Source organism: Larus michahellis, chromosome 2, assembly GCF_964199755.1.
Source record: "Larus michahellis chromosome 2, bLarMic1.1, whole genome shotgun sequence".
NCBI lineage: Eukaryota > Metazoa > Chordata > Aves > Charadriiformes > Laridae > Larus > Larus michahellis.
The window spans coordinates 71,972,448-71,988,547 of record NC_133897.1 but is presented as its reverse complement, the minus strand read 5'-3'; the positions used below and the strand labels follow the sequence as shown (position 1 = coordinate 71,988,547).

The following is a 16,100-nucleotide window of genomic DNA, read 5'->3' as shown; positions in this document are numbered from 1 at the left end:
CATTCTAAAACGTATTGTAAGAAAGTATTGCAAAGAACAGTTCTAGCATAAACATATACTTTTATAATATCTTACAAAACTGCAGGCATCGATAATAAGAGTGGTGGAAAATATTTTTTTCTCTCCAACAAAGCAATTAATCTGTATAATCAAAACAGCTTCTCGATTGTGCAATCCACAACACATTCCCTGTAATAATGAAGTGTTAAAGTTTATAGAACGTGTGCATGGGCTCATCCCTTGTACGCCAAGCTAGCTGAGGCAGTAATTTCGAAATATAAATTGGGCCATATTGCAAGGAAAAGACTGTCTGTTCTGAGATACTATGTTGAAAAATGTGTAGCTCATTTTGTAAGATTTCCAGCCCACATATGATTTTTTTTTAATTTTTTTTTTCTTCCTTGTTAGTGCTGAAGTTGCTGTGATATGTTAGCTTTTATTGTTCAGTTGTCTGGTTTTTATTCTTAATATTTCTAGCTAATGTTAGGTTTTGTCCTACAATGCCACAAGAGTTTCTTTACATCCTTTATGTGCCAGATGTGCAAGTACCTTCATCGCTTTAGGACGTTGCCTGTTTCTCTCCAGCTCTGTGATTCAGTCAAGCATCTCGGCATAAGACTTTCTCACTGCTTGTGCCTTCTAAACTCTTTAATGCATTTAAGTGGCCCTGAACGTGATTACTTCTACTGCACAGCTCGGCGTACAGCAAATCCCCAGAATCAACCAGCCTGAAACTGCTGGGCCTGAAATTTGACTCCCAGTGTTGTTGCCTCAGGCCCCATCTTCTGGATTGCACAGAGTTTGGCTCGGGGAAAAAATAATGGGTATAGTTGCTTACACAAAGTCCCTTTTTTCATTCTGTCCTATCTGATCTGATGCTATTTATTCATCTGAAGAAATAATTTTAAAAGTGTTTCAGCCTTTGCTGCTGATTAATTATCAACCCCTTTCAACTGAACATTTTGCTTCCTTCCTCTTGTCCTCTCTCCTAAAAAAAGCAATTAATAATAATAAAAAAAATAATAAACAAAAAAACTATGACTGTCAGGTATTAAGCCTTTCTGACCAAATGGAGAAACTTGATGTACCCTAGGGCAGTTATTACCCATGCACATTCAGTTCGTATTACTGCCATCTAAACATACAGGTCACCTGTGATGGTGCACCATGTTCAAAAGTGACCATGGGTAAACTGAAACACCCTTGTGTTTCCCCTAACGACTTGCCTGTCAGTAGAGAACAGGTGGTTTAGAATATACTTTGGACACAAAGTGAAAATTTGAGGAAAATTTAAATGATCTTAGTTCCTTAGAAATGCATAAAATTGTCCATTGCTTAATCAATTATATACACATACACGCCCTCTCCCACAGAAGAGGCTGGATCAGGCATCTACATTATTTGATGTAATTATGTTGGTTGTAAAATAAAATGCAATTGATACGGAGTATTTCTGGGTTTATTTGCCATATGTGGCACACAAAGACAAATGGTAGGTTACTTCTGAACTTTTATTTCAAGTATGTTCCACACATTTATATGTAAAAATTGATTATAAAAAAGCAAATGTGGCACTAATTTACCATGCTCTAAGTAAATTGCATATCCCTTGTAACCATTCTTCTGGTCATAAGCCCCTCGGACTCCACCAATGCAGACATCTACTCTGCTAACAGAGGCCCTACCGAGGGATGCGCAGTGCTTTCCTTCCATCAGCGCTTCAAAATTAGTCAAAGGATTCTAGAAAGAGCCTCCTTGTCACCACCTGCAATTCCAAACTGCATTAAAAATCCTAATGTCGCAGTTTAACTCTTGAAGGATTTTTATTTTTTTTTTAAGATTGTGTTCTTAAGTGCTTGCAAATTCACATGTTCTGGCTCAAATTCTCATGTTGTGGCATAAACACCCACAGTCTCTCTGTCCTTGTGTCATATATACTGCACGCTGTCAACATCAAAAGCAGGTGCTCATGCGTCTCGTCTCCCATTTCTATATCTCATGGCTGACCTGGTACATCCCAAAGCTATGGACGGTTGATTTCTTCCAAGCCATTGCTTTGGTTATCACTCATGTAACTTGACTGACATAGATGTCGCCTACATTTGGCTTCATGTTTATAAACCACAGAATAAGTCATCTTTACATGTCCTTAATATCACTGGCTGCGTCATTCTTATTTTTGTTGCTTTAAGGTTAACAGTCTCATTGAAGCTTCCTGTGGATTCACCTGTCTAGAGATGCCCTTGGGAAACGTGTCCCTGTTTCTCTTGCAGAGATAGAAAGTTCCTCTTGGTCCAGAAAGACTTCCAGAATATTCTCTCCCTTCTTACATTCCAGCCTGTCTGTCACTCTGAGATTCAAAAGCGAATGTTGATTTGATCCACCCAGGACAAGAGCATGAAGTTACCTCTTCAGTTTACTTGAACAACGCATGAGAAGTTACATCCCGTTTGCAGTAAAGGAACTCCATCCAGAACCAGGTTCGGAGCAGAGACAGCCCCGCACACTTAGCTTTTCATACTGCAGAACTTTTTGTGTTTGCTTTTCAAAGATGAGAGCTATTAGTTCAGTGAAGAGCTTAATTACCCAGCTTTGCGCTGCCACGGCCTCCTTATAACCTGGTCTTCGTATCACAGGAGCGTTCTTGCTCAGAAGAAGAGGGTTGCACAGCAGAGTGAAATAAAGTTGATACCAACTTCATAACAGCATCATAACACTGTTGTGTAGCTGTAATGGTATTTTTTAGCTGCCTGACTCCTAGAAGTTACTGTAGTGCACAACACTGCTTTTCGAAGGCTTGTCCAGCACAAGCAGGTCACTGACGGGTTACCTATACTTTCAGGCTGTTCCAAAGAGGCCATATATTATCATTTATTTCCTCTCCATACCACTCAGCCATCCAGCTTGTGTCATGTTTACTGATGAGCCCACGGTCCTGTCAACATCAACTTAGACAGAACTTGAAGTAAGCCCATTTTTGCAAGTGTTGTCACTGTTTAAATCCTGGAAAGTTGTCATTTCATGTACATTGATGAGGGTGAGCATGTGTTTCATATCTGGTCTGTTTTTTTGATAATTGGGAGACATACTGTCTTTTCTTAGGCATGTCTGAAACAGAAAACAGAAAGGAAAGTTTAAAACCGAGGGTTCCTATGAAAGGCAATTTTTTAAAGAGTTGAAAGCATTGATTTTCCTCTTTGCTAACCATACATAACACCTTTTCCATTTATTTGTCACCAGGAGCACACGGTACAAAGAAAAGCTGCTGTTTCTTGGTCAATCAAGGAGCTTCATAGGACAAAAGCCTTAGACACAAAAGGATATTTATATTTAATTCAAGTTTTCACAGAATCTTCATGGTTGGAAAGGACCCTTAAGATCATCGAGTCCAACCAAACAACGTACAGTCTCTGCCACTAGAGCATGCAAGAGCATGCCACCAGAGCATGTTTTCATATGAACAGACCTTGCACCAAGCTCTTGCAAGTGTGGTTTCCACCTGCTTTCAATACAGGTCAGTGCCCAAAATATTTTCATCAAGTTGTCAAAGTAAAGCCCCAGTCCTGACAGCGGTCTAAAACTTAATGTCACTGTTGAATTTAGCGGAGGTTAGGCACAATCTGCATTAGAGGAGAGAGAGGACAAGGCAACCTGTAAGAACTTAACAGGCACTTTAAATAATGAAGCTCACTTGTGAGATCAGGGCAATATTAAACTTTGATGAAAGCTAGGTTGATACCTGAGACTGGACCTCAACCAACAGTAAAATACACATAATTCCACCAGAGTGATTATCTTCACTACGCAGCTCTGCTTTTTTTTGACTGCACCACTACAGCTGGGACTTTTTTTTCGTATGGGGAAGGAAACGTTCCTTTAGAGAGCTGAAATTCTTTCAGGACACTGAGCAGAACAGGGGCATCTGTCTCTTCTGAGTGATATCCTTGCTTTCATACTTTCATCCTAACAAATTCCTACAAGACTTATCTTGTCAAACTTTAGTCTGAACGGCACAAATTACTGGCAGGATTGTCAATCTAAAAAAGAGACAGGCATAAATTTAATTGCTCCCTGAAGATACATGAAAAGCTACATTTAGCTGCAGCTAATTAGATATTCTCCAATCAACAGTTATGATTCATCTGCTGAGGAACAAAACAAGAAGGCAAATACGAAATAGGCAGCAGAAGTTAAATCTGACCTCCCAAAACGCTGGCATTGGTTTGGTTTTATTTTTAATTAGAAATGCAGCCGGTGTTGTACTTTACTGACACCAACGGCTCATGCTACCTCGAAGCCCGGAGGCGCAGACCTCTGCACGAGTGGTTGACTTCAACATTACCACAGGCAAAGCATAGTTTGGCTTCTGTGAAGTGACATTCCCAAATACCTCCTCCCCAGAACTACGAGCCAGCGTTAAGGGTATGGATAAAAGCCCAAGGAGGTTCTTTTCCAAGGATCTTAAAACATCTGTTTACCAAGAAAGACGGAGCCTCACAAAAATGACCATCTGAAACGGGGTTGTCAATAGTTTACAGCTATGGAAACTGAGGCAAAAAATAGATGGATTTGAACTTGTCCCTCATGCCGCCACACATAGGAAATGCCATAGGTGAGGAAGGGATCCCAGGGGCCTGTGCCTCCATCTCAAGCAAATCCTGTTCCCAAGTACCGAACCAGAAGAGCTGTTGAGGTCCCCTTAAACCGAAGAGCAGCTCGCACTCAGGGTAACTGGAAGCAGAAACGGGCAGCGGGGTGCAGGAAAATAACTCTCTGGTTTGAGTTAGATCAGGGTGTAGCGAAATGTTTTATCTCTTTGGGACTCCATCCTGTGTTCCTCATGCACCTGAGTTCCCTCTGGTTTTGAAAATATCACGAGAGTGTTTAAAGGATTTGATCACTAATTAAGTATGAACACCAACTTCTGACTGGCTGTCTTAAGGTGGCGCTAGCAGAGAAAATGAGTGGGGTTTTTTTGTTGGTTTTGGTTGTTTGTTTATGAGAAAGGGAATTACTTACACAGGTAAAAAAGATGAGCAGCAAGTAAAAAATCCCAAGGCATGTCAGCATGAAAAGCTCGGTTTTGTATTTTTTTAATTTTTCATCTTCTATTCCAGGGCAACCTAAAATGTAAAGCAAGGTGTTACATTGTTCTGGTGTTTGTTAAACATTTTTAAACTATTACCTTCATGAAATGCCATGGGGAGCATGGGACAGTCAAGAGTCTCTACTATACCTGTTACTTTTAATGTGACTGTGACACTCAGATTGCGTTCTCCACTCTGTTCACCCAAAGTGCACTTATATGTCCCGCTGTTCTGGCTGGTCGCGTTTTTGATCCTCAGTGAAAAGAAGGTGTCATTGGAGAGCTCCAGGGACCCCCCAAGTTCTTTTGGATAATGAGATTCCACGTCAAGGACCTTCCATGCTATTCCTTCGCCATCGCCAGCCATCTGGAAAATACAAATATATTTCTCGTCTTGGGCAACACTGTCATCCTGAGCTTTAGGGGAAAGAGAGCTTTAGAGCTGGCTTATGCTTGAAAATGCAAAAATGCAGAGGTTGAAGAGAGGCTGGGGGGGAGGGAGACCTCAAAAGCATCTAATACGTTCATGCTAACAATCAAAAAGTATTTGCTTTTTTGCTTAAATAGACACTGTATTTATAAATAGATACTATAGAGCTATGCTGTAATAGCTTCATAATCTGCCTCACCTGGGCACGATCCTGGTAGAGATATAACACGATAAAAGGCAGTGGTAGAGTTTGCTCTCACGGTGTCTATGCCGAGGCCCCAAAAGCGTTCGAACAGAGAGCGAGAGTCCACGGGGACGGAACTCAGGCAGCAAGAGGCAGCCTAGCCAGCTGCTTAGCAGTGGCTCTGGGGACCAGGTGTCCCCAGGAGAGGGTGGCATCAGGCAGGTAGGCTCCGCTGCTGCCTGCGCTCGCCCTGCCAGCACGCTTGCCACCTTCTGCTGCCGGCAACTATGAAACCTGCCATCCTGGCAGGCACGCCGCAGCGGGATGGCATCCTCCCAGCAACCCTGCAGCCCAGAGGTCCTCGTGGGAACGCAGCCCTGGAAACCGCACTTCCCCGTGCCAGTTTCTGCGCAGCTGACCCCTGAGACTACGGTGCCTCTCTGGAGGAACGAGGCGGGGGGGTTTCCCTCCTCCCCTTCCCCTCCACTCTTTATTGGAACCAAAGAACAAAAATTGCCGCGACTCCTTCAGATTCGGTTGCGTGAAGGTCACAAGCAGGTTCTGGTGCACTTGGGGAGCATTTGTATGTTGAATTTCTTAATTGTAACCAGAAGAGCTACATTCCTTGGCATTGCTGAGAGGCTGCTGGAGGAATGAAGTGTATTCCCAGAACAGTTTGTACTGCAGGGTGATAGGATGCACTGAAAATGACAATTGGCTGGGAACCACAAAGAAGAGAGAAATCACTAACTTGATTTGAAAGATGGGAGACGGGTTTGAATTAGCTCGTGTCCATTCTTATTCGTCGACATTGCTCCCTGGGATTCAAGGCAGCGTGCCCTCTATGAAGGTTTCCCGAGTAATGAATTCAATCTTTCTCTGGACCAGCAGAGCCAGAGCCAGCTCCTACAGTCCGAGGCTCAGCTTTTCAGCCAAATCTATAAGTAATGTAAGCCAAGCCTTTTTTATTTTTATTATTTCATTTTAATAGACACATTTTTGGGTCGCATGTTGGTGCTTACTTTCTATCAGTATAGCTACTGCATCAGGGTATAACAGTTACACTGTAAGTTATTAAAATTAACACAATTTTCTCATACCGAGGCTAGGAGTATCTGGTTTCTCTTTCTTTCACGGGGAAAAGCGTGAGGAAAGCGTACTTGGGAGTCTGGAGAGAAATATGGCCCTGACGCTCCATTATACTTTGCTACTTTTGCAGCCCTAAAATGGTGTAAAACAAGCTGCAAGTTGTGGAACTTTTCAGGAACTGGGGAATCAAACTGAAGCACAAGATTTTCATAACGGTACAGATCCTTTCTCAAAAAGGTTTGGGGGTTTTTTTAGACCATCAACTGAAACACAGAGCAGTAATTCCCTGGGGCTTTCCGCACTTGACCCAGCAAGAGGGAAGAAAGTACCTTCTTCTTTTTAATCCCTCAGTAAATTTACCCCAGCTTCTCTTTCTTATTACTCTCAGCCTCAAGTAGCTATGAGACAAGCAGTATCTATGGTGGTTTTCAGGTTGTAGGGACCTCACTGTGCTACAGAGATTTAGACATTTTTGGGGCCTGCACATTGTCAGAGACGTTGCCAGAGGAATTCCAATACCCAGGCTGGGCTCAGCTCTGGTTACAAGTGGGTCAATAGCAGTTAAGTGGATAGAGTTGACCTCCCTCAGGTCTAATTTTTGCCACTCTCCCTTCCCTTGCCACCCCCTTTCTCAGTGAAATTTAAAACTGCCCACAGGGCAATAAAGAGAACCAGCCTGGCTGCCCTTCGCGTTGCCCTAAAATGCAGATAAGAGGTCTGACCTACACACAGAAAATTAGTTTGGGGGTTTGTTTTTTGTTTGGTTTTTTTAATTCACTGGTAGCATAAATAATTGCTGTCTTGGGTGGTAAATGGTGCTGTGATTCTTGTGGGAATCAGAAAACACTTTGATGTTTCTGTATGCAATTGTAATCACCACTGCTAATATAAGGGAGAAGTAAATTAAGTCCCTGTATCCTATGCCTGACCATGTGCTTATTCCCAGTGAGATTTTTGGTAAATGATTTAACTTCTCTATTTTATGGGGACACTGAGGGATAGGATTGATTATTGCCTTCAAAGCTTTTTGAGGTGCTCGGTTGCTGTCACACATACATCGATGGTGACCCTGGGGACAAGGAAGTCAGTCATAACTTTGCCTTGCACAGACCCGCTCTGCATAAAGCAAGGTATTGTCCATGAAGCTGCACGAGCAGCCTTTCTCCAAAACAGAAGAAAAAGTTACCTTGTGGCCTAATCTGGCTCCTTTACTTGGAGGGAAACCAGTCGCAATCCGGATGGGGGTCACAAGCCTTTGCATTTGGGGAGGAGGAGGAACGGTTCATACGTGTGGGTTTAATTCGGGATTTGCATGCCTGTCTTTCTCCATTAAATCTACCCTTCACTGCAGAGCAAAGGCAGGGAAGGCAGTCCGTGCTGGTGCTGGTGTGCCCAGCAGCCTCCCTACATTTTTAAGGCTACAGAGACATCTGGTGGCATTTTTCCAGCCTCCACATGCGGCGCATCCATCCCTACTCAGAGGTCACAGCAGCCCTCTCTCTGATGCCTGAACCAAGCTTTTTTCCACTGCAATCTTACCTCCTATTATCTTCTCAAAAAAACCATCAACACCTCCCTTTTTAAATTCTCTAAGTAGAGAGGAAACATCTGAGCAAATTTGCAGAGTGTGTCCCCATATCCCAGCTGTGCAAAACGAAGTCCATGAGATATTCAGTAAGGTCATCATTCTGCCTCTTGCTCTATTCAAACTAACCTCTTTTCCCCCCAAACCTAATTAAAATTACGAAAATGCCACTTTGTTTGCCACCTCCTGTGAATTAGTTGGCAGACTCTCACTAGACAGATCATTTCGCAGCTCCAGCTCCTATGATAATCCACCACTAATTCATGCCAAGTGTCCTCCAGGTGATACCCCAGCCCAAGGTAAATGCTAGGGGTTTTACCTAATTAATTCCACGCAAGCTTAGAGGGTTGATGGCAGAAATCCACTTGTGTAGGGACCTTCCTCTTCTTTAATCAGCAACAAAATATTTTTCCGCCCGCTTTTTCGTTTGCATTTCAATCTCCCTTCCGCTGCGCTGGCGAGCGAGCTGCGGCACGCCGGCCCCCCCCTGCTGCTCCCCACTGCCAGCGGGAGGAGGAAAGGGAGGTGGTCTTTTCCTGCTCCCATGTTTGCTGTTAATGACTTTACCAAAATTCAAAAGGCAGACCATGACTCGTGCGGGGGCCGGTAGAAATGCTACTGCAGCCATTTGCATAAAAAGGGTCTCGTTGGCATGCTGGCTGCTGGGGGTTGCTGAAGCAAGAATTTTGCTGGGAAATGGGGACCTGCAGGCTGGCAGCGTCGTTCCGCCTACGTGCATAAAACTACACATTAAGAAAAACTGAACAACAAAGGAAATGAGAGTTTATGTTTATTGTCGCATATCCATTGGCCAGCGGTCATGTCTGTGACAGGCTTTTTCAGAAATCAGCTGGGGGGCGGGTGCTAAGTCTATTGTTTTTCATCACCTCCATAGCAATGAGAGGAAATGCTACCCCCAGGGGCTGATACTGTCCAACACCTTCATTAACGACCTGGACACTGGGACAGAGACCGTGCTCAGCAAGCTCGCAGATGACACAAAGCTGGGAGGAGTGGCTGATACACCAGAGGGTGGTGCTGCCATCCAGAGGGACCTCGACAGGCTGGGGACATGGGCTGACAAAAACCTCATGAAGTTCAACAAGGGGAAGTGCCAAGTCCTGCCCCTGGGGACGAATAACTCCAGGCACCAGAACAGGCTGGGGCCATACTGCTGGAAAGGCCCTGGTGTCCTGGTGGGCACCAAGCTGACCATGAGCCAGCCATGAGCCTTTGTGGCAAAGGCAGCCAACAGCCTCCTAGGCTGCACTAAGCAGGACATCTCCAGCAGGGGGAGGGAGGTGATCCTTCCCCTCTTCTTAGCACTGGTGAGACACACCTGGATTGCTGGGTCCAGTGCTGGGCTTCTCAGTACGAGAGAGACATATGAACATATTGGTGAGAGTTCAGTGAAGGGCCACCAAGATTATTCAAGATTTGCGCTTCTGACATATAAGGAGAGGCTGAGAGAGCTGGCACTGTTCAGCCTGGAGGAGACAAGGCTTAGGAGCATCTTATCAATATGTACCTGATTGCCAGGGGGATAAAGAAGCTGAAGACAGACCCTTCTCAGTGGCCTCCAGAGGCAAGACAAGAGTCAATGGGCACAAACTGAAATTCAGGAAATTCCATTTAAACAGAAGAAAAACATTTTTTACTGTAGGGGTGGTTGAACACTGGAATGGGCTGCCCAGAGAGGGCGGGGAGTCTTCATCCTTGGAGATATTAAAAATGCGACTGAACACGGCCTTGAGCAACCAGCTCTAGTTGCCTTATTTTAGTGAGTTTAATTGAAAGTTATTCTAGTTCCCAAAAGCTTGGAAACACTTGGTCTAAAGAGGTTGCTATTTACCCACATCTATTCTCTAGTCATTTGGCTGATTCCTCTTAAGTTTCTCCTAGCCCGGAGCTTGTTGGTAAGAATAGTAACGGTGATCCAGTGGATATTAAAATGGAATAGGTTTGATTGAAAGTACCGCTGAGCTGATATATTTCTGTGCTGTGACTGGATGAATTACGAGAAATAGGTGGGATAATTAGGGCCTACAAAATTTAAGTGCTCTTCAGCAAATATTTCTTTTTCAGAGAACTGAAAACAAGGTGGAAAAAGGAGGAGGAACACTTTGCTTGGTCCTAGCTGGCTGGGGTTTAGCTGCAGCTTTGAAAACTGCTACAGGATTACATGATAGTGCCACTAAACAAAGGCAATTCACCCACACTGTAGTAGTTACACCCAACCAATCAATTAAAACTTAATTTTATCTTGTACATGTAAGAGCAGGCAGTTGTTAAATTAACTCTTGTTCTCTGCTCTCATTAAATACCTTTTCTCATCGAACTTTTCCCAGACTAAGGTGGCACGTTGGCTCCCAGGTAAATCAAAGTGCCAATATAAGCCGCTTTTCCCACAAAAGCAAATTTTTATGTCAAACAAAATGGTTCAGGTCCAAAACTGATGTCAGTTTAAAGGTGGAATGTATTAACATTAATTTATTTTCTTCTGAGGGTGGGATGATTGTAAAAATGGTTTTGTTTAAAATTATACCAGGAATAATGGCCAAGTTGAAATTTCTGACTGCTAGAGAGATCTAAAAACTATATACAGCCAGAAGGAATTTATTTTCTGAAGCAAAATATCTAGAATTCTGGCAATGCCCACTAGCCAACATATAATGAATCACAACTGAGCTGAAACTGCTTGATAGGTGTATTTTTCAGCACAAAGGCACTTTCACATTTGATTAGTGCGGAAGGTGCATCCATATGGTTCCTATACAGTGTCATGTACAGATACCAATGTTAAATTTGAAAAAAACAGACATAAATTGTGGGCACATGGGAGTGAACTCTGACTGTGCTTTAGAGGGAAAAAGAAAGAAGAAAAGAAAACCCAAAACCTAGCCCCAAAACAACAGCAAAGGAACCGCATGTGACACATGAGCCAGCTGGAAAAGCCCTCTGACTCAGTCACATAGCCTCTTTAGTGTTTTTTTTTTCCCAGCTAAGGGCTCCAGCACTAGCTTGTGTCAGGCAAAAGAATTGTTTTGCTCATTAAATCATTTCCACCGCTCCCTTCTTGTCCGAATCATCAATGTGTTGGAGCTACTTGGAGCTGAATAGATGTCTGAGGAGCATTTGACTGCATTTCTTCAGGTATGTTAGAAATTAGACTGAAGCAATTTAGCGTCTATTTACCTATGCTAATAGAGAATAGCTATGCATATTTAGCAAAAGTAATTTCCTTTGAAGGAAGGTGCGATTAATATTACATGTCTATAAGGTTTATTTTTGCTTGTATAATGACTTCCTCCTTTAATTCTGCCAGAATTTTCTATTTTTCAGGGAAGTGTTATAAAGTTAACAGACTTCTCTCCACTGAAGCACAGCCTTCTTTCCTATTCCTCAAGACTTGTTTTAGATTAAGACTTCTCTGGCTATCACACGAACAAAATAGCAAAATATCCACTGGGACTTCATTTGTGTGTGTTTAAACTTGGGTTTTCAAACTGGATATAAAGTGATAATTATTATGAGTTTTTATGAAGCGGTTCTCATTTTCCATGTGCTGCACAAAGAGAAACTGTTCAGTTTTCAACAGCCCTACGAGGCAGAAAGGTAAGTAAAGTTTCATTACCTCGATTCTTGTTTCATAGGTGGGCTGTAGGGATTCAAACCAGTATTTCCATATACAATTCCCAGTGCCTGGGTGCTTATGCAAGAATGACCTACTTTTCAGTTCTCAGTTGGCAAACTTCCACGCCGCTCACATACAGTTTTATGGCATGTAGGTTGCCCTTCGAACGCTCTAACTTTTTCATGGCCACATAGTGAACGGGATGAGACCTGTACCAGGCTGGAAGAGGACTTGGTGCTCTACCTTCTCCCCCAGTGTGCTAGGCCTGCCTACTTCAAGTATTTCTAAGTAAAAATTATTTTGTCTGAGCTGACGGACTGATTCTGCACAGAATGACTTCATGCATGAGAAAAATCTAATTAGCTCCCAGGATACTGGGCACACAACAAGTTAACCACATGCACGTCTTCTTGCAGTACGAGACATTAACAAAAGTGAAGGAACTGTTGAATGCAACACTTACATCCAGTTGGATTTTGACACCACAATATTAACTCCTTTACACAATTATTTCTCCATACAGAACTGAAAAAGCAAGTACTTTTAAATAGTTTCTTTTTTTCTTTTTTTTTTAAGCAGATCGTAACAAACTATTTAAAAGTACCCTGTAACTGGCCAGAGCATGCAGAGGTGCCAGTGGGATGGAAGGGTTTATTTGCTGAACGTTCGCCCTGCGCAAACAACTGCACATGCAGCACCGTAACGTTGTCGCCATCATTTTTTTAAAGCAGCAGAAGCAAAGGTTAATTGCTTGCATTTACTGCACAGTTCAAAGTGTCCTCATACAAAAGATTTAGCCTAACAGCTGCTTGAACTTTACAGCCTGAAATTTCATACCATTTGTTGGAATTACCTTTTAATTAGCCCTTTGGGGGTAGACGTAGTGTTTATTGATTAATCCTTCAGTAGTTGTTTTTTAAATAACAGATTAATTCTCTACGTCGGGTCACCCAGTCACACTCCGCTATTCCCCCACCCTCCTTTCGCTGGGTGGGGACAGCAGCACACAGCCAAAAAAGAGAGGAGGAGAGGAGAGGAGAGGAGAGGAGAGGAGAGGAGAGGAGAGGAGAGGAGAGGAGAGGAGAGGAGAGGAGAGGAGAGGAGAGGAGAGGAGAGGAGAGGAGAGGAGAGGAGAGGAGAGGAGCAAGCTTTAAGCTGCTGCCTATTTAGCTAGCCCCACAAGTCAAAAAAGTATTGCTTCTCCAGCACAAAACACTGAGCCTAAATTACTTTTTCCTGCTGAGAGTCAGGCTTTTTAGCTTTGGAGCTGTGCTTTTCCTAATATGGCTGTGACTGTGGCTTGGGCTAGCATCATCAAGAGTGGCGTTAACTGCCTGTCCCCACTTCCCATCTCTCTTCTGGGATGAGTAACCACAAGACTGCGGTACCATGGTTGATGCCATCAGCCCCTGAGGATAGTGGCAAGAGCTGAAGATTGTTAGATTGGCTAGATTTTGTTACTTCTTGTAGTTTCAGTAGTTTCAGCAGTGCCAGCAGAGAAAAAAGCATGAGGTCCTGTCATGATGGGCACTGGAAAAACAGTCTTTTCCTGAGTGAAATGAATGAAGCAGGGAGAGCAAGGAGACCATGGAGGGAGAGGAGATTGGTGGGACAGGGCAGGGGACACGCTGTGGCAGTCTGGGCTGTAACATCCTGACTGCTGCAAAGGGAAGCAGCACTAGCGAGGGCTGCCGAGGAAGGGGCACACACAAAAGGCATCATCAAATATCACCCTGCCCTACATGTGCAGTCATTTTGTGCCCAGGTGGAACTGTAAAGAGCTATGAGACAACACAGAATTGGGTTTACAGGGTTTCCTTATACTCTTTCATCAGAGCTTTTGTCTCCTGTTTGGTGTCCGGCCCTCTCAGCTGCCACTGAACTCAGAAGGACATGCTTCTGGAGCATCCCCACACTTCAGCCTGCTGAAAATGTTTTTGGTTTTGTTGACTTCCAATACTGGCCTGGGGGAGAATTTTCAGGGATCCAGTCAACCTCTCTGTTTATTCCTCCCCCCACCCCTTACCACTTCTGTTCAACTCCTCCAGGTCCACCAGACTGCATGGTTTGCCTGCAATGAGCTCCCTGCCCTGCCTAGGCTCTGTGGGAAACATGGGGCCTCAAATAATTAGCATGTATCTATATGGAAAATACATGTCTTTATCCAGCTTTTGAAGCAAAGTGCAAAAAAGCATAAGTTGACACCTATCCCAGCTCCCACAGTAATGTTCAACCAAATGCATTATTCTCTCCTGTCTGTCTCCCACCCATGCTTAGTTCAGCATTTTGGAAAAAGAAGGAGACTATAGATGCTGCTCTTGCTGATGGGCTGGTAGCCAGATGTTCGAAACAGGTCTTTCAACGTTAGGTATCTTTGGGTTACAGTTGCCATCTAGTCAGCAGGCAGATGCTCATTGTTGTACCAGCACTGAAACTCGGATGCAGTGCAAGTTTCAACCACAGAAGCCCTATCTAGTAACACCGTTTGTTGGTTTACTGTAGGGAATAATTTTAAAACTGTATCTGACCAAACTGCTGGGGAAGCTAAGGCTGTGGCTTTATGTTCTAGCAGAGATAAATTAACAGTTTTCACCCACCAAAAAAAGGGTTTTTTCCCTTCCCTTCCACTGCTCTCCCATCACATAGAAAGTAATTCAGCTCTAGTAGCTCACAAAATCTTTATTCACAGATTGATTTTCCAGTATTATAACATGCAACAGAGAGTTGACTTAATAGGCAACCAGAGGACCACCAGAACTGGCCCATGGTAAGCAGCAGGAGTGCATGGCTGGCAGTGGTGAATGGGGGAGAACAAAACCTTCTTTTTTCTCCTGTTAATTTGGCTCACACCGTAAGCTGAAACTATGCACTGAGATGCAAATACACGGTCCCATACAGCAAGTCAACAGCCCCTTCTTCAACCACTGGGCAACTCTGCCTCTCTTTCTATGAGAAATTCCATTGTTAAAGTGTTGAGCATGACTTTTCTGCTCATTAGCCAATTGATCCTTGTAGCCCCTCCTGCAAATAGGTGGTCAGCACGGCTCTCCTGCTTTAGAGATGGAATTCTGAATCAGGGTAGTAAAAATGTAACTTTTACTTTGTGACTGCAATGAGATAACTCAGAATTTCTCTCTCTCCTTGTGCCTTCTGCATATCCTGCCCTAATGTCCACCCCCACTAGTCAAATCTTCCTAAAGAACAGCAAGTACTTGTTCAGTTCTTCTATTTCAAAGAAAAAAATTAGCGCCTGTTTTCAGGGAGATTAATGAAGGGACAACATCATTGATGTTGCAAGGTTTAAATACCATTTTTTGCTCTGAAAAAAAATCCTGGAAAGACTCCTCTTTGGAGTAGTATTTGGCAGGCTGTACGTGGGGAATCACCTGAATTCTGATTCCTGGAAGCCAGCAATAGTTAGATAGAGAAGCAGCCCAAGAGCAATTCAGGGATCACACTCAAATAGCCTGTCTACAGTGACGTGGAAGACGCCTGTTCTCCGTGATCTGCTTTCATTGCTGCCTTATCTCTGCTGCACTGACAGTGGATGCCTCTTCATAAAGTAACCCATTTTGTACAAGACAAGCCAGTATCAGGTAGGAAAGCAAAGCAGACTGCTCAAATAATCTCAAGTAACTTAGTCTTTTTTCTTACTTTATACCAAGATGCTGTCTGGTAGGTGACTGAGGAGTCCCGAAGAACTTTACAAGGCAGCAGCGCTTCTTCAGCACATCTTACAGCAACACCTGGGACCACCACAGAAGCCCCATGGATCAAGCACCGAACTGCAAAGCACAGGTACACATGGCCTTTAAAAGAGATTGCTTAGGTAATCCTTCCCGTCTTCCTAAAACATATCCCCACAAAATAAATGTGAAAGACCAGAAAGAAAAATGCAAAGCTCCCCACTTACCATTGCACAGGATAATGAACAGAGCGTAGACTACCAAAGACATGGCGTTTACTGCTTCAAATCACAGGGCAGCAGCAGCGTGCCTCTTTGCAGGACAGACTGTGAGAGCAGAATGAAACTGCTACTGCTTCTAGAGTGATATTTCTGGAGGCAGACTGGGGAATCCCCAGGCAGATTAT

General features: G+C 43.6%; 1 protein-coding gene across 1 annotated transcript; it reads right to left on the bottom strand.

Moving 5' to 3' along the window:
- Positions 1-1,448: 1,448 nt before the first annotated feature.
- Positions 1,449-16,073, bottom strand: CD83 (CD83 molecule). Its single transcript, XM_074573510.1, has 5 exons — positions 15,922-16,073; positions 15,663-15,793; positions 5,237-5,453; positions 5,020-5,123; positions 1,449-3,108 (listed from the first exon to the last, which is right to left on the bottom strand). Exons 1-5 carry the CDS (start codon positions 15,962-15,964, stop codon positions 2,950-2,952), a joined length of 654 nt encoding a protein of 217 aa, XP_074429611.1. The 5' UTR covers positions 15,965-16,073; the 3' UTR covers positions 1,449-2,949.
- Positions 16,074-16,100: the final 27 nt, after the last annotated feature.

Bases quoted from the DNA above. Each gene is read 5' to 3' on its own strand.
- CD83 (XM_074573510.1), bottom strand. From the start codon at position 15,964: ATGTCTTTGGTAGTCTACGCTCTGTTCATTATCCTGTGCAATG. The intron at 5,454-15,662 runs GTAAGAAAAAAG...TGTATTTTCCAG, and splicing joins AGACAGCATCTTGGTATAAA to ATGGCTGGCGATGGCGAAGG. The intron at 5,124-5,236 runs GTATAGTAGAGA...TTTACATTTTAG, and splicing joins AGTCACATTAAAAGTAACAG to GTTGCCCTGGAATAGAAGAT.